The 27,296-nt window shown below is 42.0% G+C and overlaps 2 protein-coding genes across 7 annotated transcripts in view; both read left to right on the top strand.

Moving 5' to 3' along the window:
• The window catches only part of SLC22A16 (solute carrier family 22 member 16), a 33,945-nt gene extending 14,334 nt beyond the window's left edge, over positions 1 to 19,611 (top strand). For all 4 annotated transcript variants that reach the window (XM_072036103.1, XM_072036104.1, XM_027454713.3 and 1 more), the window contains 7 exons: positions 1,708 to 2,184; positions 4,643 to 4,760; positions 6,624 to 7,173; positions 8,777 to 8,904; positions 9,302 to 9,411; positions 9,886 to 9,985; positions 15,033 to 19,611. In XM_072036103.1, coding sequence (XP_071892204.1) covers positions 1,708 to 2,184; positions 4,643 to 4,760; positions 6,624 to 7,173; positions 8,777 to 8,904; positions 9,302 to 9,411; positions 9,886 to 9,985; positions 15,033 to 15,245 — 1,696 coding nt within the window. In that variant the 3' untranslated portion in view covers positions 15,246 to 19,611. The remainder of the gene's footprint in view (positions 1 to 1,707; positions 2,185 to 4,642; positions 4,761 to 6,623; positions 7,174 to 8,776; positions 8,905 to 9,301; positions 9,412 to 9,885; positions 9,986 to 15,032) is intronic.
• A 2,148-nt stretch (positions 19,612 to 21,759) lies between these two features.
• Positions 21,760 to 25,988, top strand: DDO (D-aspartate oxidase). Of its 3 annotated transcripts, none has more exons than XM_038176670.2 (5): positions 21,760 to 21,912; positions 22,802 to 22,994; positions 23,119 to 23,227; positions 23,375 to 23,551; positions 24,569 to 25,988. In XM_038176670.2, the coding sequence occupies exons 2-5, from the start codon at positions 22,823 to 22,825 to the stop codon at positions 25,134 to 25,136; spliced, it is 1,026 nt and encodes a 341-aa protein (XP_038032598.2). In that variant the 5' UTR covers positions 21,760 to 21,912; positions 22,802 to 22,822; the 3' UTR covers positions 25,137 to 25,988. The 3 variants fall into 3 exon arrangements, with proteins under 3 accessions (XP_038032598.2, XP_038032597.2, XP_038032599.2); XM_038176669.2 differs by having other exon boundaries at positions 21,787 to 21,912; positions 22,750 to 22,994; XM_038176671.2 differs by having other exon boundaries at positions 21,791 to 21,912; positions 22,773 to 22,994.
• Positions 25,989 to 27,296: the final 1,308 nt, after the last annotated feature.

Consider the following 27,296-nt stretch of genomic DNA (forward strand, 5'->3'; position numbering starts at 1 on the left):
TTGCCAAAACATCCTGGCTCCAAGCATGCTACTCTTTACTAGCTAGTAGAAGATGTAACTGCACAGTTTGTAGGGATTTAATTTGCTACTCTGCTAGAGGTCATCTAGTCCTGATTTTATCCAATTCTGAATGCGGCAAAAATAGCCCAAGTTACTGAATTTGGTCTTGCTCTGCTATTTTTGGTTTGTTTTTTGATGAGAGACACTGCAACTAAATTGACACTGAAGAACTAAAAAATGTTGCTAACCATATTTGTCTGCATTAGTAGGGGGACAAAGGTAACATTTCAGAATAACCTTTGGTTTTGGGTGGTCTAAGGTAGTCCAAAAGCCTTTCAGAGCAGGTTCACCCTTGCTTTAGTTTACAGCTAGGTACTTAGTCCTCAAGAAGCTGTTCTCGTGACAAGAGTATCAGTAGGCTTAATAGTCAATAGAGCTGTTGTCAAGAGAAAGTGGGACAAAACCCATTGCATCTAAACAGCTGTGTGAGATGAGGATGGTGAGTGGAGTTAGGTTACACTAGAGAAGGGTTCCATTAAAATGTTATTTGGACATTAAGACAATGTATCCAGCAAATTCTATGTAAATACCTTGGCTCTGGATAGTTTACAAATTTGTTAGAAACTGTGGTGACAGATGACTAAAGGTCCTTGGCCTGGTCCTGTTGCATACTTTATCGGAGGAATTCAAGGATATGTATCAGAAAGGAGTTGCCTTTTTTACAGGCACACAAGACATTTCATGGCAACTGTTTTTTAGGCATCGTTTCCCGTAACTTCAGCAGAGACTCTGACCATGTTCAAAAAATCTTTTTGTTTCCTTATGTTTAGGCTATCAGAAGCTATCCTAGAATTTGCAGTCCGTGATGCTAGTTCGTTGCAAGTCTTTTGCCATTCAGAGTGCGTGTGCATTTTATACACAAAGATTTGCTTGCACCTCAAGGATATTTGAAAAGCTGTTAAAATGCCAGAATTCAGGCTATGTAGAAAACATTTTTTTAGTATGTTTGTTTTATGATACAATCTTTAATGCATAACTGCACACCCTGCTTAAGAGAAAACCCAGCCCAGATTACAGCTATCTTTTGGTACAAAGCCTTTCACACTGTTCACATTCTGGCTTCTTCTTACAAGTGTCTGCATGTATTCTCTCTTTGTCTTTCAAAGGCAATAAAGTGAGGTAGGAGATAGGTGGAGTACAGGTACATAGATACCATGAGGTGAAATGAAGGGCATAATGTGTTTGCTTTGTTTTATTTGATGGGCACATCTCTATCCCTCAGAAACTGAGGTTGTGACATTTTGGTTCCTCTAACCATTCTGGTAATCTTAAATCCCCTCAAAACAAGGGATGGACTAGATGGGATCGCAGGGTGGGGAGTTACTTCAGATCGTGTTCTTAAGGTCAGAATTGTTTCTTTTTAAATAGTGTACATGTGTCTAACAGCATTTATTTTTTGACAAAAGGGACACCTGATATTTCCTGAGGATAGGTGGCTTCTGCTGAGCATCTTTTTTCATCTTTGGTCTCTTGCAGAGCTTAGCTAATTTGGAAGCCATATTATAACAAACCACTGGACATTAGATGATGCCTCCATTTACAGCTTGGCCAAGATGATTGGGCTGACTCTAGCAAAATGATTGTGTTGATGGTTTTGTGCATACAGAGGGCTTTTCTTCAGTAAACCTTTTTTCTTTCCCTTTGCAGATTTCAAGCATGTGTTTATTTTGCATCTGTCTTTCAAGCTATGTCATGTGGCATCCATTACTTAGCATCTGTGTTTATGGCTGTTACTCCTAACTTCGTCTGTGGGATCCCTGGGAACGTGAGTAGTGTTCTCTTCTACAACTCCTCTGAAGCAAGTCTAGAGGACATCTGGACAGTATGGACAGCAACAGAGAATTACATTGTAGTCCAGCTGGAAAATGGAGAAATCTGGGAGCTTAATCAATGCAGCAAGGCCAAACGAGAAGTCAGTTTGGATCTAGCATATGAATATAAAGGCAACAAGTCCGTGTTTTCTTGTTCTGATGGATTTCTTTATGATGATACAAAATGGAAGAGCACTGTTGTTACGCAGTGGGATCTGGTCTGTGACCGAGAATGGCTTGCAAAATTAATCCAGCCTACATTCATGCTCGGAGTCTTGATTGGAGCAGTGATTTTTGGTGATATTGCTGACAGGTAAAGTTCCATTCTCTGAACACTGTAGGCTCAGACTGCAGTAACTCCACATGTATCTATCTGTTTTGTTGGTTTATTTATTGTGTATGAATTTAGGAGGTTTTGGTATTGTTTTATTCACAGCTATGTTTAACTCCTTTTTTTTTCCTATTGCAAGTATAAGTTTTAAAATGTGTTTGCAGATCATTTGCTTTGGAATTTATTTCCCACTTTGTATCATCCACTGTTAATCCCTTGAATTGTCCTATGCAGCTAGTGTTTTGCCCTTAGATTATTTTTTTTATTGTTATTATTTTTTAACAGGAATAGTAATAGTGGTATTGGCAACAGTAAAACCTGGGAATGAGTTTTCACCTCATTTTCCATGAGGAAAGATTCCTCCTGTTTATTTCTGGATATGATGAACAGCTGAAGGGCTTCATCCCAGCTTCCGTCATGCATAAAGCTCTGTGGGACTGATCCAAGGCTTTGAGGGTTTGACCAACCCCTTTTTTTCCTTACTGTCCAGTTGCAGTTTTTCCCTACAAGGTTAGTTTAAGCATCAGTTTCTTGGTCCAGACAGGAGGAAAATTGGTCATCAGCAACCTTTGCAGTGGTTCCAGTTATTTCCTAGCGTGATCAGAGTTCTGTTTGGGCCCAAGGAGCGTCAGGCGGTGCAGTGCCTCCATCAGAGCTGTCCTGTGGTCGCGGTGCCAAGGCTGTCCTTCAGCCAGCCCCCTCTGGCTCTGCCTCCCTGGGTGTTTTCTGAGGTCACACACTGAGAGCCAGCTTCACAGACAGACTCGGGAGCAGCAGTGAGGGTGTATGTCTCTGTCCTTCTGCGTCTCTGTTTTCTCTCCTAACACAAATGCTGCAGAAGAACGCCTAGTTGTACCTGTCCATGTGACTATTCTAATTTCAAAGCTACGTTGTACTGTCCTAGACGCTTTCTATACTTGTATTTTGATTTGAAGACTCCTTCAGTGTTACTTACCTCGTTCTATACAGGAGCTTGTTGACTAACAGCTCTGTTAGGTGGATAGCAAAGATGTATTCCACAGCTAAAGCATAAGCAGGAAAAGAAGACTAGGCACATTGCTCATTATCACAACACTGTGGTGTGACAACATGGGAATGCAAATCAAAGATGATCTTCCTTTAATTTGTCTTCTGGAGCACATGGAATCAATCCTTCCTCCTTATTCAAGGATTTGTAAAACCGTATTTAATACAAAACCAGAATATAATGCCAACATTTGTTCTGTGTCCCTTTAAATCATTCATGGCTTTATTAATTAATACCCAGACATGATTTATGAGGTTACGATCATATTGTTCTCATTTCCATTAATTCAAGCCATGGACAGCCAGTTCAGATAATGCACACATCCCAAGTTGCAGATTTACAACCATGGATTTACAGCTGAAAGTTATTATTTTCTGACACATCCTGGCTGCTGAGAAATAAGTTTGTGGGTTCCTCCCATTCCCAATTAACAGATTTCCCAACAGAAGAGCCTGGACAGCTGGGACTCACTGGGATCTCTTCTGGCAGGGATTAGAGTCCCAAATGTGAATGATGACTCCTTCCTCCCAGACCTTCCAGGTCAGGGCTGGAGAAAAATGGGAGGGCGCTGGGCAGAGCTGTGCCATGTCATTGCTTGGGCTACACCGCCTGCTCACAATGTCGCTTTCCAGGGTTGTTTTGTTGGAGTACCAAATATTCACAGAGAAGAACAGACAAACGGGCCCCCACCCCTGAAAGTCCTCAAACTCTCCATTTAAACGTAATGTCTACATCTGTGAAAAGCTGTTTGCATTGGAGTAGGTAAGAAGAGCCCAAGATATGATATTATCATGGGATAAAAATGATTCTGCGCATTTTGTAGACAAAATGGAATAAAATGATTCCTCAGTAGGGTGCTGTGTATCTACTGCAGATTTCTAGGTCTTCTCAGCTGAGCTTCTCATTGTTAGCACACACTCATTTGTTTAGGTACAAGTGACTATGCTAAGCATATGTCATCACAGATAACTGTTGTTAGAAATTACTAACTTATTAACTAGATATTATCTAATTTAAAAGATCTGAAAAAGTGACACTTACGTACTGATGTCATAAATAAGACAGAATAAATTTGTAGATTAGTTACGTAGAAGTTAAGCTTGACACTGGACATGAGCATATGTAACACCACTTCTGCACTTTGATTCCAGCCAAGAATTCTGGGGTGGAAGCTCCTTCCATGGGAGTTTCCTTTCTCTTTGGTTTAGATGGAAATTTACTGAAAAATTAAAGTTTTCTTTCTTGCATGGTAAGGAAAATACAGGAAACTAATCCAAAGGCTCTGTGGTGAGTGAAAATTTTAAGTACAGTATTTTCAGACTCACTTCCAGACAGGATCTCTGAAGTTGCGGCTTTATTTTGACAGGATGTTTATCATTTTACTCATCATTTTACTGCTGCTGTGATTTGCAGGCTGGGAAGACAGCGTGTCATATGGTTCACAAGTGCTGGTCAGTTTGTATTTGGCGTCGCAGTGGCGTTCACGTCTGACTACTACAGTTTTGTGATTGTGCGCTTTCTCCTTGCCATGGTAAGAAAGGATGCTCACCCTGTCTCTTTTACATGTTATTTCCTACCCCTTCTCAGGAAAACCTCCCTTTATTCCTTCTTCCCTCCCTTACTTCATTATTCTAAAGCCCCCTCTGTTGCACTTATTTCAGCAGAGCAGGGAGAGTCTGAATATTCTTGGACCACAGCACTTTTCCTCTTTGAATTAATAGAAAGCATCTGTATGAAGCAATGTTTGGTACCTCCTCCATCCCAACCTCTGCTGGACTGGTAATTAAATACCAAGTGTGAGCAGCGAATTCTGGTTTCTGCACTGCAGCTGGCATTGCATTTCTCTGTGCTGTTACCAATGGAGTATATTTTTCTGAAAGTAATAAATCTAAGTATGATCTTTATCTCTGCCATTTTCAGCGATGGAGGAGAGATGCACTTTTTCTCTTCCATGCATCTCTTTGTTCTTTTAAGCTACATCTGAAGTACTCAATATATAGGTAGACGTGTTTAGCACCTAGATGTTTATGCTGTACTGAAGGCTGTTCCAGTATATGTGTGTATGTGGATCTATACACACATATATATAACATCTGTATAATATATGTATGGTAAACAACTTTAAATTACGTTCTTACATCCAAAAGTATATTTATAGTCTTCCTATGTTAGAAAGAAATTAGAAGGTTGTTACAAGAAAAATTATATAAATTATTTAAAAGAGATTAGAAATTTGAAAATAATCCCATCATTTATTTTTTTCCTGTGAGTGGGTAGTCAAGAGATGAGCTTGCAGCTGGTGCTCCCTTTGCCTGGTTAGAGCTCAAAATGATTTCCCAGCAGGAAAACTGCATGGTCATTTCACCCTTGATCAGTGAGATCAGCAGGAGTCCCTCCGCTGACTCTCTGGCTGTTGATTCTAGGGACTATGCTAGTTTATACAAGCAAAAAGCTCTGACCAAACTGATGCTTTTTAACTGCTCACTAGGATAGATTTGAGAGGTGAAGGTGTGAAGCTCTAGTTCTGTGCCACTGAGATCAGTGCAGCATTCCTGTCAGCACCGGTGGGTTAAGAATCAGAGTTTATTAACTGGAAGACTTGTAACCAGAAAATAGATTTTTGAATTGATTAATCAAAGGAATATACTGGAGTATTTTCTAGCATAGATTTTCTAGCTGTGTTTTGAAATGCTTTGAACTATCAAGAGTTTAGAGTGTTACTAGAGAAATTGAAATATATATTCAAATATATATACAGTGAATGAAAAAATAGTTAAATGCAGAATATACCAGCAGTTCCATTCTTTGAGCATGGTTAGATAATGTATGAGAACCTGCAACTGTGTAAATGAGTTTCTCTTCTAACATTTTAAAAAATTGATTTAATGAAGTAATTTAAAATGGTATGGAAGGTGATTCTTAGTAAATTTGTTGCTCTGTAATGTGCAGACTCTTAATAGTCAACTTAAAAGCCAAGGTCAAGATTTTCAGAAATGGCACTTACTTCAGGGGACCTCATTTTTCTGAGTGTCTAGTCTGTGGTGTCATTAAGGACCTGATTTTTGGAGGTGAAGAACTTCGTATCACCAGCAAATTAGGCTCTTTTCCAGGTATCTCTTGCTGGCTCTACCCCACTAAAGGAAAGCATCCAAAAGCCCTTCACATCTTTAAACACGGTGCCAGGTATTCTGAAAATTTGAGTGAGCTTTTTGTCCAGCTGATTTGTTTTTAGGGTTGCCTTTTTTTTCTGTCAATGAGCAATATGCCAGTGCAGTACCAAGTAAATGTACACAAATGTGTACATTTGTAAACGCTGCTAGCTGTTGCACATGGAGAATAGATACAAACCTCACACTGTGTTTGTTTTTTTTTTCTCTCTCTCTCCCTTCCCCAGGTTTCGAGTGGCTATCTGGTTGTGGCTTTTGTTTATGTGACTGAATTTGTTGGCATTAAAGCACGAACCTGGGCTTCTATGCATGTCCATGCTTTTTTTGCTATAGGAATTATGGTTGTGACACTCGTGGGATTTTTGGTTCGGACCTGGTGGGTCTATCAGATATTTCTCTCCATAGCAACTCTTCCCTTTGTTTTGTGCTGCTGGATGCTCCCAGAAACACCTTTTTGGCTCCTGTCAGAGGGAAGATACGAAGATGCACAAAAAGTAATCAATACAATGGCAAGATGGAACAAAGTAAGCACTCCCTGCAAAGTGGCTGAACTGTACTCAGTCCAACACGATGGTCCAGTCAGTGGCAGCACAGGTGACAATGACGCGCCCTCAGCCAAGAAGCACAACATCTTAGATCTATTTTGTAACTGGTACATTGCAAGAAGGACCATCACAGTCTGGCTGGTCTGGTTCACTGGGAGCCTGGGGTACTACGTCTTCTCCCTGAGTTCTGTCAATCTAGGAGGCAATGAATATTTAAATCTGTTTCTCATAGGTAAATATTTTCTGTACTTTATGTTGTTTCTGACAGAACTAGAACATGAATTTCAGAAATGTCTAGAGATTTGATGGCTATTTTTTAAACTTTATTCCTTCAATTATGGACTTTGATAAAAAAAATTAATGTTAACTGTTCATAAAGCTGATTAACACAGGAAGGATATAATTCATGCCTCATTTCAGTGTTTCTGAAAAAAAAAAACACAATCAAGAATGTGTTGGCATACAAAATTCTTCTCTCTCTCTTTGTGATTGTAAAACCATGTTTTATTTTTCTCCTCTTTGCCCTTCAAGCATCCAGCAGATTCATGCAAAAGCCAGGGGCAGCAGATCAGCAACACAAAATTCATACTGTTCTGTGAGAAGCACAAACTAGGAAACGACAGAAAAAGTTACAGCTATAGTCATGTGCAGTCATAACATACAACATCAGTCAGTCCAGAAAATAGAATCACAGTACTAAAAAGCAATAATAATTTCAGTTTTCTCAGCCATGTATTTTTAATTTAGTCAGGGTGTTCTTTCGGTCTGCCTGTAATCGTCCTATGGTGTGTTAGTTGTTTATAAAGGCTTCTTGGTGCATTCAAGGCCTGATCTGAAGCTCATTAAGATCAGTGGAAATATCCCATTGACTTCAGAAGACTTGAAATAGGGCACATAGCTGTGAGTCAGCAGAGGATTAAGTCATGTGCTTTGTTTTATGCGATCCAGTGCTCTCAGTGAAGTGCATGCGACTGTCCAGGTACATCAGCACGCAGGAGGACTGGGACTCTCTGGAGTTCAATTTGGGCTGTCATGTTTTGTTGGATATTGTTAGACCGGTGTGGTGAAGAGTGGATGAGTAGATAATTAAATTGCTGTGATGGAGTGCAGTGTGTAAATCACTGTACCCACCTCTTCCACAAATATTTTAGCAGACTGGCATACAGTGACTAGCTGCCTCTTCTTTTACCGATACCAACCTCAAAGATTGGTTTGCAATATTATAGGTGCATCAACACAGTACACGTGCTCAGTAGAGGCATGCAGCATATTTGTTCTTATATTCTTCCCTGTCATTACACCAGACATAGGAGCATTCTTCGTGAGCAAGTTGGTTTAAAACATGTCCAGACAGACATGGGCTCAATATAATTTTTCTAGGGGCAAACCGTGCTTAAACAGCATTTGTGAACAGTTCTCACCAAATGCCACTCCCTTATGGCTGCAGAAATTTTTCCACGGAAAGAGACATAAGGAAGAGAAAATCTGTGTACACGTGGGATATTGTAAGCAGCTGCCCTCTCTTCAAAGAGAGCCTTGCTGTTTTCTGTAATTTTCCACCCCAAAGAGACTTGGAGTTTCTCTGTGCTGTAAAACCTGCTCCACTTGTCCTTCTTCACCCCCCACTACCATATCCTAGGCTGTTTTCTGATGCCTGTTGCCATTTCTGTGACCAAACGAACTGCCCAACACGTTGATTACCTCTAGATTTGACGTACTCATGACATGTAAGGTCAAGCTAACTTCCTAGATTAAATGAATCCCCATAAAGAATGGGGAATATAAAATGAATATGTGTAATCATGATTTAAACCCGAATAATTTCATACTGACAGGTGCTGTGGAGTTGCCTTGCTATATCATTGCTTGCATTGGGATGGACAAACTGGGAAGGAGAAACACACTCATTCCGTTCCTTATTTTAAGTGCACTGATCTGTGTTTTAATTATGTTCATACCTCAGGTTAGTCACATACTGTTGAAAGTGTTCCTATAGTAGACATTTATTTTATAGAACCCTGAGTCTGTAGATGCAGCTGCTCTTGCTAAATGACACGGCTGATTAAAGGCTTTTTTAAAAACGCGGCTGTCAGTCAAGGATAGACTTCTGTATTTTCAGACAGACTTCACGCTATCATTGCTGAAGTCAGATGTAAAATGTTCCTAGGGCTTCAGTGAACCAGGACTGGTAAAGTTTTATGGACATTAAATTACCTTTTGAAACCAATTTTTAAAAAAGCAAGCAATAAATACTGCTTTGTGTTTAAAGAAGAGTCACTTTAATCTTTTGAAGGATTTAATTCACATTTGAAACAATGATGTTTTCTGGTTATTTATTTATTTGTGATCTCTTTCAATAGGATTTTAATGTACTAATTATCTTGGCAAATATGGCTGGAAAATTTTCAATAGGTGTGGCATTTGGCCTTATATACCTCTACACAGCAGAACTGTACCCAACAATTGTAAGGTAAGAATTTTTGCCAGGCAGGTATTTTTTATTGTTTTGTTGTTATTTCAGTTTTTTACACTCTTGGGCCATATCCAGCAGCTCTTGACATTAATGGCAGGATAGGATGAGTTCCTTTGCTGCTTCAGAGTTGTCTAATATTTGACTGTACTGTAAATTTTTATTTATTTTTCATTTCCATGTGCATTGATTGCTTTCACTGAGGAAAGAGAATACTCCGTATTTTCTTATATGTTAGTTATACCTTTCTTAAAAGTTCTCATTCATCTCATAGTCTATGCTGAATGCTGATTGTATTTTTAATCATTATAGAAGTAGCTGAATTTCACTACAAACAACCTAAAATTACATTGGCGTAGCAATAGCTTCCTAGTATAATTTCATGTTATCCTACTGATGTGATAAGTGTCTATGCATTTCTGATTTTTTGCTGTATCTGCCAGAATTCTTAACAAATATTTGTTTCGTGTATAGATCACTTGCTGTTGGAAGCGGGAGCATGATGTGCCGTGTAGGCAGTGTGGTTGCTCCTTTCTGTGTGTATTTGAGAAGTGTTTGGATTTTCATGCCACTTGTAAGTATTTATTTCAATGGTAAATGTTTCTCCTATTGAAAAAGTATGTATGTTACTTTTTTTTCAGGACAAGAGGCTGAACTTTTCTTTTGAAGTTGAATGCACTGTTCTTATTGTAAATTTTAGGTCTTATAGTTTAGTAACTTCTTATTGTTAAAAAAAAATGCAGCTAAAGCAGAAGGGAGACACTGAATCACTGAAATCTGAGAAGTTGCTAGGATGCACAAACATATGTATGCACTGAATCCTAGTATAAATTTGACATATAAATATATTCCACACAATGATACTTTATTTCCCATATAATATTTGAGAGGTGTCTCGGTCCACACTTCTTTACTCTGCAGGCCTAGCAGTTCTTGACCATGCTCATAACTTACTCTTACCCTTTTTCAAAGGCATGGTTTTTCCATTCATGGAATTCACTGTGGTGGCTATCTTTTCTTAATATTCTTCTTTAATCTTTTCCCTGGCTTCCCTGTGATACTTTTGGAGCAGCTTTCCAATAGATGAAGAATTACTCTGCTTGGTCTTCAAATCTGTCCCATAGCTCCTTTTTTGCATTTTTCATTTACATGAACCAAAGAAAACAATATAAGAGATGGAAAAAGAGAGACAAATGGTATATTAATGAGATTAATGGTGACTTTGGCAAAGAAAAGAACCTTGGATTCATTAGGCACACCCTAACATAGATGATTTCCAGATCATATTACTATTGGATCCTTATATCCAATTGCCCCAGCAAAAGACGGGTAGGACCATTTCTTCATGGATCTTGGGCATTTCTTCTGCATTATGCAGCTTCAAACCAGTTTTGGACAAAATATTTTTCCTGCTCACAATTATAATTATAATATAATATAATGTAATATAATATAATATAATATAATATAATATAATATAATATAATATAATATAATATAATATAATATAATATAATATATTCCTGCTCACAAATGAGTTTTATTTCTTCATTACATTCCCATTGTGAGGCATTTGCTGCTTAGAAATCTTGCATCTATTCAATCACTTTTTTTTTCTTGAAGGATAATTTATGCCCATATATGCAAAAATACAAACAATTACAAAGCTTACATTAAAGATCAAAGTGGAAAAGAGCTTATTAATAGTTTAAAAATAGTCTGAGTTCTTTCAAAAGCCCTTAGAATTCACTGTGACTAGCACATCAATGTTATATATAGATTATACATGTCAGAAGGTGAAAATGTAGTGGAATGTGTCTTTGGCCTAGATTCTTACACTAATTTTGCCTACCACATTGGAATTTCCTGAAAAAATGGCATTTTGTCCTTTTGATTTTGCAACTATAAAATCTTAAATTATAGATGCTAGAGATCAGTCTGAGAGTAGTCTTAGGAACTTGTTTTGTTAGTTAGATTAATTACTTTCATTTGCTTTGGATGAAAATTACTAAGATGAAGCAGACCACAAATTTATTTATTCTTCAAGCTCCTAAAAACTGTTTTCTTTCTTAGTAATGCCTCCATACTAACCAGGATAGCATCCCAGAAACGACACAGAAAACAACATTAGCACAACAGAGCAGCCATGGGAGAACATTCTCTTTCTCTAGTCAATGTTTTTCCTTTACTAGCTGAGATAAGCTTTATCTGTGCAGAAGAGCTGCAGTCAAACGCAGATGATGAATGTCCAAACATGCCGGAGAACAGTGCAAATGGCAGTATAAACAGAGGAATTATTTCAGCTATGAGCAACTCTCAGAGTACAAAAAGTGTCCATAGTATTTGTAGAACTGTGTAGTAGTTAACTGTGAATATATTTTCATTATTAGCTCCTACTATAAAGCATTTGTCAGTTTATTAAGTAGGCTTGTCTGAGGTTGGAGCACAGCTTGCCAAGTCTCAGGTAACGTAAGTGTTTTGGAATGAAAGTGAAATGAAATGGATTACATTTCTGAGTAAACTGATCTGCATCACGCTGACCTATTGTGTACACCACACACTGTCGAGCAGTTAATACTACAATTTGTTTGACAGCCTGCCTCACGTACAGTTGAGCCACCTGCAAGTAATGCAAGCATCTCATTTGAATGCCTATAAATCTTGAATAACTTGCTAAATATGTTTTTCATGTGACAACTTTCTAGAAAACTTACACAAAGTCAGTTGTTCTATGTATACACTTTGTGTTTATTGGCTGTTCAGAACATAAAGTATAAATAAAAAATAACTCCACTGAGGTCAGTAAAGTTACGTGAATACAAAGCCTAAATCTAATATCAGTGGTTTTCAGGACAAAATTTAACCTTTTCTCTTCTGTTGTCGAAGTAGGGATTTTGTAAATAAGATCACTTTTTTAGATTGGTCCTGAGCAATCAGATGTGGTGGATATAAATATATTTGATTGGCAGACTAGAAAAATAATTTGTTCTCAGAAGTAAAAGTGTTATTTTGTAGGAATATTTAATGCAAATTATTTCTCTTTCTAGTCCAAGTACATTAAGTTCTGGCCTTATACCAGTGTGAAATTAAAATTGTTGCTCCAGGCAGGGTGGAAGACATGAAAAATGGTGGCAAATCTTTTTTGAAGTTACTCATGATAGGTGTTAGAAGCTGCTGACTTCACTGAAGTGTTGGGAATAATTTGAAAGTTTGATAAAGCAGAAAGTCAGATTTCAATTTAAGACCCTGAAAAAAGCAATGAATTAAATAGGTATAGCTGTCACATAAACTTTGATGAATATTTTGCACACTAGTACATTTTGATCCATAAACATTTAGCTCCTTAGCTATATCAGAAAAACATTTTCTGATGTTGAATTATATATGGAAAATATTACACACATACATAATGTATACATTTGTTATGAACAAAGGGCTAAATTCTGTCCAATGCCTTGTGAAGAAGGATGCCAAGTCTGCTAAAGATCTAAAGTCTGCTGCTTAACTGAATGTAACGTCCTGGATAAGTTTGGATACTGCTCCTAAAAAAAAAAAAAATGCTGCTTGAAAAGTCTATTCATTAACAAACTGTGACTTAATTGTTTCATATTTTGTCTTTCATAGGAAGTGTTGGAAAATGCTTTATAAAGCCAGGGAGAAGGGAAACACAGGGAATAAGTCTGTGTGCAGCAGCTTTCACAATGAAAAAAATAATAAAAAAAAAAAAAACAACAACCTAAAATATGGTGGTGGAATACAGAAAAGAATAGAGCTGAGATTAAAAGGCAGGAGAGGTAGTGTGCAGGCATCCAGGACAGTGGGAGTTTGCAGGGGAAAAAGACGTAGTTTCATAAGGAAGGGAAACATGAGAAGAATGTAGAATGTCTGAAAAGCTAACTGGAACAGAGAAGACACATACTCAAAGCACAGAGTGTTGCTTTAACCTTGCTGTCGGGTGTCAGTAATGACCCCGTTCTCATAAACTCAAAATCTATGGGTATCCAAATAAATTAGTAATGGTTAAATTTCAATGTCCTTAATATTCCTCAATATTCTCAATTATAATCTTATGACAGCCTAAAGGAATACATAAGAGAGGTTAGTGTGGAATAGCTGACAGGTTGCAATTCATCCTGTCTTAACCATGGCAGAAGATAAATCTTAACAGGAGAGTTCTGTCACTCAGAGGTGAGACTTTAATGGTTTGAACTATGTTTATAAATATCACTCCTGCCATGTATATATGTCTGCAGTCTGCAAGGATTTCCCTCTCTTTGTCACTCAGTACCATTTCCTCTGGTCCTATTACTGTTGAACAGAGTGAATTCTGCTTCTCAAAAGCTTGCTTGAAACAAGCTGTCCCCTTAACTCAGGGGGAAGGAAAACCAGGACGGTGCATTTGCATGAAAACAACTCTGTTCAAGGTCACGATGGAGAACTCCAATTTTAAAGCTGCTTTCTGACCTGAGGAGAAAATCCCACTTAGATGCAGATGGTAGCTGGTTGGTTCAAGCACTGTGTGGGGGGCACAAGCACAGTAATTCCAAATGTCCCCTCTCACACTTGGAAGGCGAGTATTAAACAAACAGGACAGCCCTGAGAATTAGGGCAAGATAAAGATAATACAGTATCAAAGTACACAGTCATGAAATGGAAAAACACTGAGGCCAGGCATGATGTATTGTGTGGAAGCATTTGAATCAAGAGAGATTTGGATCATTTATCATCTAAGATTGGAAGAATGTCAGGGTTTTAATGCCTGCTCTGTACTGCAGAGGAGGAAAGTGAAAATTGTTCTCACTGAACAAGACACAGAAATGCAAGGGAAGACGAGAGAGTCCTGGAGCATGTGCATGCTTCTGCATCTGCCCCACATGGTCCTGGGCCTTGCTTCATCACGCTGAAGCATGCTCTCGTTGAGGTAGCTTGTACACCATGGACAAATCCAAGAGGTAGCCACAGCACGTGTCAGCACCCCTATTGGATCTTTGATGTCAATTCAGCAAGTTATTCCTGTTGAGAGCTACATTATCTGCTGAAGTGCTCTCCTGAACTGGGATGTACACTTATGTAGCTCCAGTCTGTACTGAGAAATTCTGGTCTGGCTGCACACAGGAGGAGTGGGTGCGCAAGTACAAGGGGAGAGGTTCAAGAGCTAGAGTAAGAATTGAGGTTGCAGGTGGCAGGGATATTTCAGGGATTTGTCTCGGAACGTGCATGTAAAGATAAATGTATGCAACCCTAGAATCCATTCATGCACACCGGGTAGTAGAAATACCAAATGAAAATATACGTATTCTCTTTTCTCAAACAGAATTATTCCTCCTTGCACTGTATTGATCCCTTATGGAACAAAACACTTCACTTTTTCTTCATTAATTCTGCTGCATATCTTTCATTTGCAAAACAACAGCAAAAAAAACCAAAAGTATTTTGACTGTATACTATATTCTATATTTCACTGTATACTGTATCCTATACAGTATACAGTCAGCATTTAGACTTATGATCTTTACATTACTGTTCCTTGTGTTTTATATTGTGTACTCTCAAGCAAAAGCAAAGATGTGCATAACTTGAAAGACGTTTCTACCCTTACAGCTACTTTTTGTTTATTCTAGTTACTCGTTGGAATCATGGCTCTGCTGAGTGGAATATTAACAATAATGCTACCAGAAACTCTTGGAAAACCGTTGACTAATACTTTGGAGGAAGCTACAGAAATAGGAAGAAACGAGAAAAGCTGTTCAGAAAAGACTCCTCCAGCACAGAGTGGTGCAGCATTGGAAAAGATAGAGATGTGTGGTCCAGAAACAGTTAGCCCTGAGAAATAAAGCAAGAACAAAATAGCTGTTCCCAATTTTAACAGTTAAATAACTTATAAGATCATTTTATTCAAGAAATGTGACTGTTCTATACTACCTGTGCCTTTTAATTTGTAACCAGTCTTGCTTTTTCAGTAGAGCAAATATATGAATCCTTTTCTACGTGACTGAGGTGCTGCAGAAAATTTGATGAGATTTCTAGATCACTTCTCAAACTTGCCTAGGCCTTAGGAAACCTATCTGACTTGCTGTGACCCGTTGGAATTATTACTCTAAATTTTGGAACCCACCTGATTGTCTGTATGTAAAAACAGGCCAATTCCTTGCTTCACATTTTCTGCAGTTACACTTGTAAACCCACCACAACGCGCCTTGTCCACTCTTGTCCTTTTGCAGTTGACAGCTACAGACTTGAGACTTCAAAACACGGTGAACTCAAACACACAGTTATAATTCTAGAGAGAAGCCTTAGCATTGCATCAAGTCACACCAATAATTTCAAAGTTAAACTAATTTCTTTTTTTTTTCTTTTTTTCTTTTTTTTTTCAAATTTGCTACTAGAAAAACTGCCATTTCTAACAAAGAGAAGTATTCTGTGGAACAGCTTCTGACTGAAAAATTAAGTTTGCAAAATGTGCAAATAGTTTGTATACTGTTCATTCTGTTGAATGGCAAATGTATTTTTATTAGGCTTAGAAAAAAAATATTCACTGGGTTTATTGCCGGTAAAACTAAAATGCCTGATGTCTTTGAAAGTCTTACTCATTCCAGGTGGTTATTTCAGTGCACCCCTTCTCGCTTAGTTCAGCTCAGGTCTAGCATCAGATTCTTTCTGGGGTTTAAGAACAACACCAGCAACTTTGCCACATGCCTCTTCTTAGTCCTCAGTGGAACAGAGCAAGTGGCACATGAGCCTTATTCAGGCTCTCTGCACAGAGGTGGACTTAATTATTGATGACAGTTTAGTAGACGTGGTATCTGCACACCATTTGTGTCAGACTCCATAGACTTATATTGAGTCTGTATTGAGTCTTGTATTGAGTCTGTAGCTCCATTTTAACTTACACTACACCAAATCAGTCGTAAAAATACAAATTAAAAAATGATAGCTTGAGGACACTGAGTTACCAGTTACTCTGGCAGTTTTTGTCCAAGTGTCTGTAGCTGTCCCACTGTGGTTACACCTCATGTGTGTGTCAACACTCACTTGCAGGTGCAGCGACCATGCCTTGTGACTGTGGACCACAAAAAAATAGTAGAAAAAACTGATAGGAAAGCATCATTCTGGCTGCTAGTTTTATGGATTTCTGTCCCAGCTTTCTTTTTTTTTCGGTCTACCTCCAGACCTAAGAGTTTATTCTTTGCTTTTGAGTCTGTAGCCTCTTGGCCACCCTTGTTTGAGGGGTTTGGCACGGGAAGCTTCTGCATGTTGGGGTTCAGACAGCTTGGGTTGTGTGAGCCCTACCACCCCTGGTTTGAAAACAGAATTCTTCTCATCTTAGGCACCTACTCACATGCTAGCTGACACGATCTCATCAAAACACGTCTTGCCCTGTTTACTTCTTTGACATGTACCCTAAATTCAGACATCTAAATTACTGTAGATAAATATTCCATGTGCTGTATTGTTCATGTTTTTCTGTTATATCTGCAGAGGCATATTAGTTTTAGTGACTTCTGAAACCAAAATAATGATTTATATCCCCTTGTAAAATATTTTTTTCTTCACTGCACTGTCCTGGAGTGGAAGTAGCATTTTTGGTACTGCACTTAGGATTTGATCCTATGCTATATGAGGACTAACGTGCTTTGAAGCCCAGCAAAAGTCAGGCAGTTTAAATTCAGGGTGTTTCTGGGTGATAAGTAAAGCAGAAGGGGTGTTTACTCTCCTTTCAGTTATGTGAGTGTCCCAGTATCTGCAGAGAAAACTTCAGAAGAGAACTGCATGGAATAAATACTATGGCTTCTGTCCAGATATATTTTGCTCGGCAAAAATATGTGCTTAACCTTACCCATGTGAGTAATCCCGTCATTATTCGGAGGAGCACTTGAAAACACCCTTTGATGGCTCCAGATAGGATTACTCACACGCTGTGGCTTTCTGTTTTGCCGAGGAGCAGACCCAGTACTCTTCCACTGCTTCCAGATCCCCCCACCCTGCTTCCCAGAGCAGAACAAACGTCCTTATCTGCAGGATCTGTTGCCAAACCCTGCCTCAAACAAGGGCTTAACCACACCAAAGAATGTCATGCAATATCCCTAGCAGGGAATGAAACTGATACTGTCTGGCATTACAACCGCTGTCCCGTCAGAGCTCCAAGCAATTGCATTATTTTGGGGTTCTTTCACATGATCCATTTTTTTTTTTCATACATGATCCTATCTTAAACTTCTCAGTCTGGAGTACTGGGGGCAGTACAGTGTATTTTAACAAGGAACAACTAATCTGTCTGCTTTGTTAGCTGCAGAATAACTCATCTGGGGGTCACACTAAGTACAGTTACATGTTCTTGTGACCTGAGGGGTTCAGGACCAGGTCATCTGTCATTGGTACACATAAGGTAGAGAAAATAAGAAAAATAGTAAAGTCTTAAATGTGTGATGACACCGAGTAATCCTTACAGGCTATGATTTTAATTATGACTCTCAAACACAGTGCAGCTTGATAGTTTTTAACCCTTAAGGCCAGTTCATCCTGTCACTGAAGTTAGTTGGTATTCGATCTTTGATTAAGTGAGACCCAAATTTCCCTAACCCAATGATCCCATATATATATATCTTACATATTTCCCCTGGAAATAAAATGTTAATCATTCTCCTGGCACACTTTTTGTGACTTTATGCATGACCAGCTCTGAGGATGCTCTGGGGTATCCTTTTCTTTCAGTTGAGGAAGCACATTACAGTAAGAAAGGAAATAGCATGTGTGTATATGTACCGGCAGAATTTCTGTTTACTTGCTTGCATTTTCCACGTGGAGAAGAATGTTTAACACTAGTCATACATTATAAATGTAGCATAGGCAGAGCGAGTTGATTTACTTCTCTTAAATATTCACAGATGATCTAAATCCTCTCAAAGGAGAGCACTGGGTTTGAGAACAAATGCTTCTAAGTTCCTTGGGGGCATATTTTCTTCTCATGGCTCATGAAAAGAATTCATTTTCATCTTTTTTTTTTTTTTTTTATCTGAGTCCTTCAGTTCTTTTATGTTTGTATTTGTCATCTCTGTCTGAGTGCAAATTTATTGTGCTGGTCAATGGCTCTGGAGATATGTGATGGTTTTATGAGATATTGGATTAGAATTCTTATCTGTCTTAATTGCTGGTCATTATTGGAACAATAATAATTTGTTTTATCCTAAAATTGATATGATATTTCATTAAACAGTCTTTCAATTTTTTAGGCACATACTTTCTGAGTTAAAAATAGGAATAAGAGCAATTATCATGAATTTAATGATATCTAAAGGAAAGGATTAAGGAAATGTATTTGCTATTTTGAATCTGTATTTTAAAACTATGTGAAAAGATTCGTTTTCTACTTCACTAGCTGATGTGATTTTCAATTTAAGAAAATTTTGACCATGTAGAAAAAAAAAAAAAGCTCTGCAAACTATATGCACTCTGTGTTGAGCACTTCGGGAGTGTCTGACCAAGGGAGCAAACCCTGCCTGGGGGCTGAGGGGTTTTGGGTAACAGCTCTGTGGAAACTGAGGATGGTCTGGCACCCCCGCTCTGTGCAAAAAGGGGTAGAGGTCTCACTGGCATCCTCCTGCATCTCTCTCGGTTTATTTTTACCAACTCCTTACGTGCAGTCACTCAGGAAGCCTCCAGAGCGGGGGGCTGAGCAACACGCAAGGCCTTTGCGTGTGCCTTTCACTAGGGCTTATGAAGTGCAAGGTCACATGTACTGTGGAGGCACGATGCCAGAACGGCATTTGGGGCTGCTAAAAGGAGAGTCTAGATTCATCCTATGCACTTGCACAAACATATCTTAAAGATGCTTGCCTGAATCCTGCAACAGATTTATAGAAGATAAATTAAATTCAAAGATTAAGAAGAAAATGGTGAGTGTAGACAAAAGAACAAGTTTTTGCCATCAAGGGAAATGCAATCAAGCTGTACTGCATTGCTTCATCCCTTGTGAAGAAGAATTAGAGCACATAAAAAATGGTAACCTGGCCATTTTGTACCAGGCTGTGTACCAGATGAAGTGTGCCTTTTGGAAACACGGGAGAAGCAGGTATTCTTGGGGAAGAGTTTATTTGCCCAGACTATGTGGGTTTAATGCAATATACGTGACTAATGAGTTTTTAAATGTGTATTTATGCAGCCACATGCAATAATAAAGACAAGCACATTATTTAATCGTTACACCCGTATGTAATTTAATCAACTTCTGACACTCACCAGCTCTCCGTTTGGTGCACACTCCTGGCAGGAGCTGGGCTGGTGCTCTGGTGTTTCATGGACACCCCTCCTGCCACAAAACCTGTGTCATTCTTTTAGGCCCAGCTGGGGCAGTAGTCTCTAGGAGAAATTCAGTAGTGACTCTCAAATTAGTGCAGTTTGCACCAAGATTTTATTAATCTTATTTATTCTGATCAAGTTACACCCGTCACTTGGCTTTATCGTGCATATTTTTGATGGCTTTGTATGTCCCTGCCAGGTGATTTAGGTTCTTCCCTGAAGGTAACCATAGAGAATGATTCTGTTAAGAGAAACAATATGCAGGAGATGAGGAAAAACAATAAGAACAGCTCACTGAAAGCCTGTTCAAATATTTGCTTGCTAAAGATGAGACATCTGAATAATCTCTGATACTGATTGCAAGAGAACAGAGTTCAATGATGCTGAGAAAAAATCAAGCCTAAAAATGGGGAAGTATCCTTTGCTTATTATATCTGATATATTAATCTGACTGCAAAGAGGTTTGGACACAAAACCAGCTCTTTCAAATAAATTACTAGCCTAGGTTTATGGATAACCAGAAGCAGTGAGGAATCACTTCCCCACCTAGTGACAGATCAACTCTCCTTCTGCATTCCTGTCTGACCCAGGCTCGGATGCTGCTCAGGTGCTAGTTGCAGTGCTCACAGGCATCTCGTTACTCATGTTGCCTCCTAATGTTCCTTGTGGGCTTGCACAGGGCTAGGAAAAAACAACACCAAGGGGCAATTGATTGTCTCCATGGTCTCGTTGCCACTGATGAGAATGAAACATGTTTTTTACTGAGATGATGATGGATATAGCAAAAGAACCAGGGATAAATGGATGATCTCTGAGCAATATTTTCACAAAGCTTTTCAGTAGATGAGTCAGTATTGCTGGTGTCTTTCTCATATCGAGTAAATACTCAAGGAGTGAGTAAATAGCATGTGGAAACAGTAAAATGAGGAGCAGTGTAGCCTCTGTGCTGAAAGGCGACCTCACCACGGACATTGATGCTGACTTGATCTTTGAACTGGTTAAAGAAGAGGGAGAGAAGGGATCCATAGCACTGATAAGATCAGCAGCAGGTTAGCACTGCTGTGCTCACAGAGGGCGGTTCTGTTTGTCATTGCTGCTGCTTTCAAGAGCACACACAAAGCCAGGGGATTGCTAAGTTAAACAAAGGGCAACATTTCTTGAGCATCGCTGGAGCTGGGCTGACGGTGCTCTGGGACACGTCTTGAAGGCCTCAGCACAGAATGGCCGATTTTTGGTGAGCTGGGGCTCTGGGAGTTAGAGCAAAGATCTTCTGTGTCACGCTGTTCGTATCAGTGAAGAGCAGGGGTAAGAAAAACAACAGCACTAAAGCCCTGCAGGGATAAACAAACTTCTGTGGTGGGAAGTCACACATCCAGATGACAGAGAAAGAGAAGACAGAGCTCCTCCTGCACCCTAAAATACGGTGTGCGTTCCTTATGGGCACTTCAGCAAAGCACGGTGTGTTCATCCTTCCAAAATAGTTTAGTGCATGGAAGGAGGCGAGTTATTTAATGGCATTACTGCAAGAGTCAGCATCACCACCCAGCGTGTATTTTCTGAATCTCATTCTCGGGAGAAGGCTCACTGGGAATTCCCTGAAACGCTCAGCTGTGCGTAAGCATCTGATACATAAAATTTCCATCCAAGTCATTTAAGTTGGGCAAATCTGTAAGCATCTAGAGGTAGAATCTCAGGATGAAAAATCACGGGCAATTTTAATCTCAGCTGGCACTGCAACCTCTGTTGATATCTGAAGGGGGAGAGACTTCCACATCTGAAAGGCTCCTCTCCAAAACTGTACATACCCATCGGTGACTTAAAATAGTGTCTGTTTTATGATAGAGACATCAGGCCATCAACATTTTCATCCCTAACCATGCAAGCCTTCTCCATTCCTCTGCCCCCTTCCCTGCCTTACACAACTCCCTTTTTTATTTTCTCAAAACTTGCAGAACAATCAAGCTGTACTGTAATTTTCACAGAATTATTCCCTGTTCTTTTCACCACCGAAGGAAGAAAAATTCATCTATAGAGGCTGGTGATTACGTACGTGTCCTTAAAACAGGACGGGGGGGGGGAAGGGAGCCTCCTCTGTGGGGCAGAGCGAAGCTCGGCGGCTGCCCGGGCCGGGAGCCAACGCTGGGCCTGGCGCACGCAGCTTGGGCTGGGACAGCTCTCCCGGCCAGCCCGGCCTCTCCACCCCAGGTATTTCCCTCTGCTTTTGCTTCTTTGGGGTTTGGGTTTTGTCAGCAGGGCGGTGTGTGAGGCAAAAAGCCTGCTCTGCAGGGAGAGGGAGGGAGCGAGCAGCCCGCTCAGCCTACCTCAGGCACCGCAGGCCTCAGGGGCTAAGGGCGCGCTTCAGAACTTGGGTCTGAGGGGATTGGGGTTAAAAACAACCGCGTGACTGCAAGAGTAACCATTTTGGGGTTCCTTAGGTCCCCGTTTGCCCATGATCTGCCCAGCAGCTCAGTCGTGCTTTCTGAACGGCCCCCTCCCTTCCCACACGGCAGGGACAGCAAACCCTAAGCAGGAAAACCGCAGGGGGGAGAGAGAAGCCGTGCAGTGCTACGAGCAAGGATCCTGAAAACAAACGTGATCCCGCAGTTTTCTTGCCTAAACCTCCATCAAAGGTGCTGAAAGTCCCAGGGAAATGTGAAATCAGCCCCTCCCGAATCACTGCAGGCCCCGTTTTCCAGAAAAGGCTCTGGGAGAGCAGTCGTGAGGCTGGATTTCGGCAGTCAGTGGTGAGCGAGTCCCGTAGGAGCACAGGGAGGGGGAGAGGGGACTGTGAAGGAGCAGGACCGAAGGTCTGCCTCAGCCAGCATCCCGGCCAAGAGCCGATGTTGTGAGATGCTCCAGAAAAACGTGCGAGGCACAGGCAAAGGAGACTTCTCCCTTGGCTGCACCCTTAGCTTTTGGCAGGAATCCACCCCGGGATGCCTGAGGCAGCAGGTGCCCCTTGACGAAGAAAACTTTAATGATTGATTTAGCAAGTTAATTAAAGCTAAATCTGAAGGGTTTATCGGCTCTGCCTTTTTCTAGTCCTCGGTTTGGGGGTCTTGCAGGTGCTGGTGCCTTGCTCCTTGCCTTGTAGGTGCGGCTCTGCGCCCCGGAGATGGCAGCACCCAAGGTGGCCGTGGTGGGCGCGGGGCTCGTCGGCCTGTCCACAGCGCTCTGCATCTCCGAGGCCTTCCCCAGCTGCCCCCTCAGCGTCCTTGCGGAGCAGTTCAGCCCCAACACGACGGGCGACGTGGCGGCCGGGATGCTCATCCCGCACACTTATCCAGGTGCGTGCAAATCGGCGCTCGGGGTGCAGCAACGCACAGCGATTCAGGAGGAAAAGTACCATTCTGGCTTGCATACCTTTCCTCTTCGCATTTTCACTGTGTGTTTGGTTGTGTCTGCACGCAGGCATGCCGATCCACGTGCAGAAACAGTGGTTCAAGGAGACCTTCGCGTACCTTTTTGCCATCAGCAACTCTGCCGAGGCGTCAGAGGCTGGCATCCACCTGGTTTCTGGGTAAGAGCAGCCCCAGGGGCACCCTTTGGAGCAGGCAGAGGCTTTCCTTGCTACAACCCAGGTGCCTGAATCCTCGGGTTTGTGTTGAGATTGCAGCGACAGGGCAAAGCTACAAAGTTTTGCAGCTTTTTCTCTGTGTCCTTCCAGCTGGCAGGTCTTTAAAACCCCCCCCAAAGACGAGGTGCCTTTCTGGTCTGACGTCGTCCTGGGGTTTCGACCCATGTCCGCGGCGGAGCTGCAGAAGTTCCCTCAGCACAGATGGGGCCAGGCCTTCACCACGCTGAAGTGCGACTGCCCGCCCTACCTGCTGTGGCTGGAGAAGAGGTCGGTTTGCTGCAGGATGGGAGTGGGGAGAAAAGCCCAGGCCCGGGGGAGCTTGTTGGGTTTGGGCAAAATTGGAGAAGGGCTGTGCCCTCTCCTCCACACACACGCTCTGTCACGTTTCATCGCTCACTGAGTCGGAAACCTCTGCTGAAGCGAGTTGTTAAACCCACTGAGGATCTGCCACGTGATACCCAGTCTCGCCTTATTCCTGTTACAGCCCTCTTATTCCTCAAAGGACGCAGCCTAATAAGATGCTCGAGCTCCTTTTCGCTCTCTTCTCCCTGGTGACGAGAAATGAGAACGTGCTAACGCATGTAACTAATTCTCAAAACCGCGGGGATCTGAGCTGTATTTATAAACCCTTCTCTTGGCAGTCCACGAGGAAAACTGTCTTCGTGCCCACCTTGCCGCTCCAAAAATGGACCTCAGGAATTTTTTCCTGCTCGCTTGCCTGACTTCAGGAGTTCTCAGCAGCTTTTTATTGGTGTGTTTTTTATGGCAGCATCCCAAAGGCAGTGCTCGGGGGCTCTCCCAGCAATTTGCTGAGCCGGGGTGGCTGCATGGGACCTCCCCAGGTCTCACCAGGTCTTGCAGCATCCCGCTGCACCCAGAGCCCTGTCCCCGGAGCACCAGGCGTGCCTTGGATCTGCACCTGGTTCACCCCTCAGCTTGCTGTTAAAGCTTGGGATCATTACAGAAATGGGTTGCTGAGTCCATGAGGATCTGTCTGTCTGTCTAGGGTTGTATGGCAGACCCTGCTGTGTAATATCCATCAACATGCTGGACCTTTTCCTCTCCAAACAAGTTAAAAAAATAGCTTTGATCAGGCCAAATCAGCCAAGTCACCAACAGAAGCCCCATGTGGTTTTCTTTATTTTTTACTCCATCTGTTGTCCCATCTTGGTTTTGCTCTGGATGTCAGAGGCAATCTCACCTACTCAATGTGTACAATAATCACACACGGATCTAGGAGGTTCCTTTCGACCTCGCTTCTGTTTTTTTTTGTTTGTTTTTCAGGCTGAGAGCAAACGGTGTCCAGCTGCGCACCAGCAAAGTTGCAGACCTGTGGGAGCTGCGCAGCGAGTACGACGTCGTGGTCAACTGCACGGGCGTCGGAGCCCAGCAGCTCGTGGGGGACCGGGAGCTGCTCCCCACCAGGGGACAGGTTCTCCAGGTGCACGCTCCGTGGGTGAAACACTTCATCCGGGACGGGGACGGCTCGACTTACATCTACCCGGGGATACACAGCGTAACGCTGGGGGGAACCAGGGAGAAGGGGAGCTGGAGCCTGTCCCCTGACCCTGCCACTACCAGGGATATTTTCAGCAGATGTTGTTCTCTTGAGCCGTCCCTGCAGCGAGCTGAGGATGTCAGGGTGAAGGTGGGCCTCAGGCCCTCCAGGCCGGCTGTGAGACTGCAGAGAGAGGTCCTGAGCCGGGGAGGAGCCAAGCTCCCGGTGGTCCACAACTACGGGCACGGGGCAGGTGGCTTTTCGGTGCACAGAGGCACAGCCAAAGAGGCCACTCGCCTGGTGGGAGAGTGCATTGCTGCCCTGCGGGGCTCCTCGTGCAGGGCCAAACTGTGAATCTTCATCGTTCATCTGCCTGCAAAAGGTGTTTGGATGCGCTCGGTTCAGATTCGGTAAAATCTCCTTCCCTCCTGTTGCACCAAATCTGATCTAGGATTTCCCTCTCTCCTGCCACCTTGCTGACAAACTTTGTGGTTTAAAATAAAAAGGAAATGCTGCCTAGAGCTGTGTTACAGCGCTGCGGGTCTGCTCCTACAGAAAGCAATACTAGGCCACTCACGCACAGCGACCAGACAGCTTGATTTTAAGAGCAGGTTAAATGCCTTTAAACACCTTTAATCTTGACATTTCTTTGAGAGGAAGTTGCTGGTGTGAACCCATGTGAACTACAGCATCTTTCACACTTGTTTGCAACTCTTCTGTTCCACGTACCGCCGATATTACTCTCAGACACAGATATTTTCTTCCTCCCAACAGCAGCACTGACATGGCCTGTAGGAAGAGGATTTTTCAGGGTGGGCTTGGCAGTGCAAACATTTCTTTTCTACTTAGCAGGTCCCTGCTGAGGTGGGCAGGGACCTCTGGAGGCCACCTGCTCCAAGCAGGGACACCCAGAGCTGCTTGCCCAGGACCACGTCCAGGGGGCTTTTGAGGATCTCCAAGGAGGACACCCCCAGAGTGCTCAGTCCTCCTCACAGTAAAGAGTTTCCTGATGAAGCACTTCAAATTAGAGCTTGCTGTCAAAGTGCAAGGTGAATATCTATTAGTTATTAAACTGCTCAGTAGACTTGAAATGGCTTACTTAAGTGTTGGTAGTTCTTTGTCCTTACAATTACAAAACAGATCAAAATCTTTCCAAAAAGCACGCTTAAAATTGACGGATAAATAAAATTCTAATAGCAGAGCAGAGGTCACTTCTGTAGGGTTTTTTTTCTTCCCATAAACAAGGGGTTTTCTCACTCGGAGGGGCCTGAGAGGGCCAAGCAAGGCCCTGGTGTAACTGCCAGGCTCAGAAGTGGCTGCCAGCTCCTGCTGCTCACGGGGAACGGGGACAGTCACCCTGCACAGGGGACAGCTGCCGAAAGGAGCATCATCACATTAAATCATGGGGCAGATCGTGCTTGGGATCAGCCTAAGCCAGCCCGGCCTTCAGCGGTCTTGGCCTCCTCCTCGGCTCCAGATGCTAATTTTGTGCTCCCCCTTCTCCAATAATTTGTCCTCTCCCGTGGTATCAGCGGGCAGAGCTGCTGCTTTTGGCAGCAGTGTTGGTGCGGTGCTTGTTGAACCACTGCTTTGTCCTCAGATAACACAGAGAAAAAAAAAAAAAAAAAACAAAAAAACCAACAAACTACATGGTTAAAGTGCAAACATTTAACCAGGAGAATGGGTTATTATTCCCTGATCCCGATTTTAACCTTAAAAAGTAACAAAAAGTTGAGCTTAATCCGGAGCTAGAAATATTACTGCTAATATCTGCTTGTTTGTAGGATGGCTTCTGGACCACATCCCGTGCTTTTGTGGTCCCCGACACTGTATGGCTCCGTAAAGGGAGGCACTTCTTCACCCTTGTGCCTCTCCTGCTGTAAGATGCTGGTGAAGCCCAGCGTCACTGCAAAGCGCTGCTGATCCTTCCCTTTTAGGCCATGTCTACCCTTGCAACTGATTTATTATCGTGGCTTTCACCACTTGCCTGCCACGGGGAGCCAGATTTATTGCCTTTCTCCAGGTCATTCTCCAGTGTCATGTCCTCTTTGACGTGGCTGCTGTAAGTAGAAGGTTGCACACCATCCCTAACAGCACAACAACCCCGCATTAGCATTCATTTAAGACCCACGAGTGAGTAACATCTGCTTCTCGTGAATTTGTTGCTCTCTCTTTCATCTATTTCGCCTAAAACCTCCTCTAATGGCCCTTCAATCCGAGGCAGATTCTCTGCGTTATCCCCTTAGCAAATGGTCGTGCCATGGGAATTTCCCTGAGCTTTTCTGTGCTGGATGCAGACACAAGTGATCTGTCTGGCTGTTCTCTTAGGGCTTGTTTGCTCCCAAACGCCTTTGATACCCTAATTGACTGCTGACTACAATCCCTGGGCACCTGCAGCCCCTCTGGCAGCCCCCTGCTCCTGGCGGGTCAGAGGAAGCTGTTGATCTATTAGGAAATGATTTCCTCAAAGTCTTGTTTCAGTCTGCCTGTTTCTACTTCTTGTTTGAAAGAGTT

The sequence above is a fragment of the Anas platyrhynchos genome, chromosome 3 (assembly GCF_047663525.1).
Source record: "Anas platyrhynchos isolate ZD024472 breed Pekin duck chromosome 3, IASCAAS_PekinDuck_T2T, whole genome shotgun sequence".
Taxonomy (NCBI): domain Eukaryota; kingdom Metazoa; phylum Chordata; class Aves; order Anseriformes; family Anatidae; genus Anas; species Anas platyrhynchos.

What these genes read in the sequence shown, in the direction of transcription:
- DDO (XM_038176670.2), top strand. Translation starts at nt 22,823, where the DNA reads ATGGCAGCACCCAAGGTGGCCGTGGTGGGCGCGGGGCTCGTCGGCCTG. An exon ending in CATCCCGCACACTTATCCAG is followed by an intron (nt 22,995 to 23,118) that starts GTGCGTGCAAAT and finishes GTCTGCACGCAG; the next exon opens with GCATGCCGATCCACGTGCAG. An exon ending in CTGCTGTGGCTGGAGAAGAG is followed by an intron (nt 23,552 to 24,568) that starts GTCGGTTTGCTG and finishes TTTGTTTTTCAG; the next exon opens with GCTGAGAGCAAACGGTGTCC.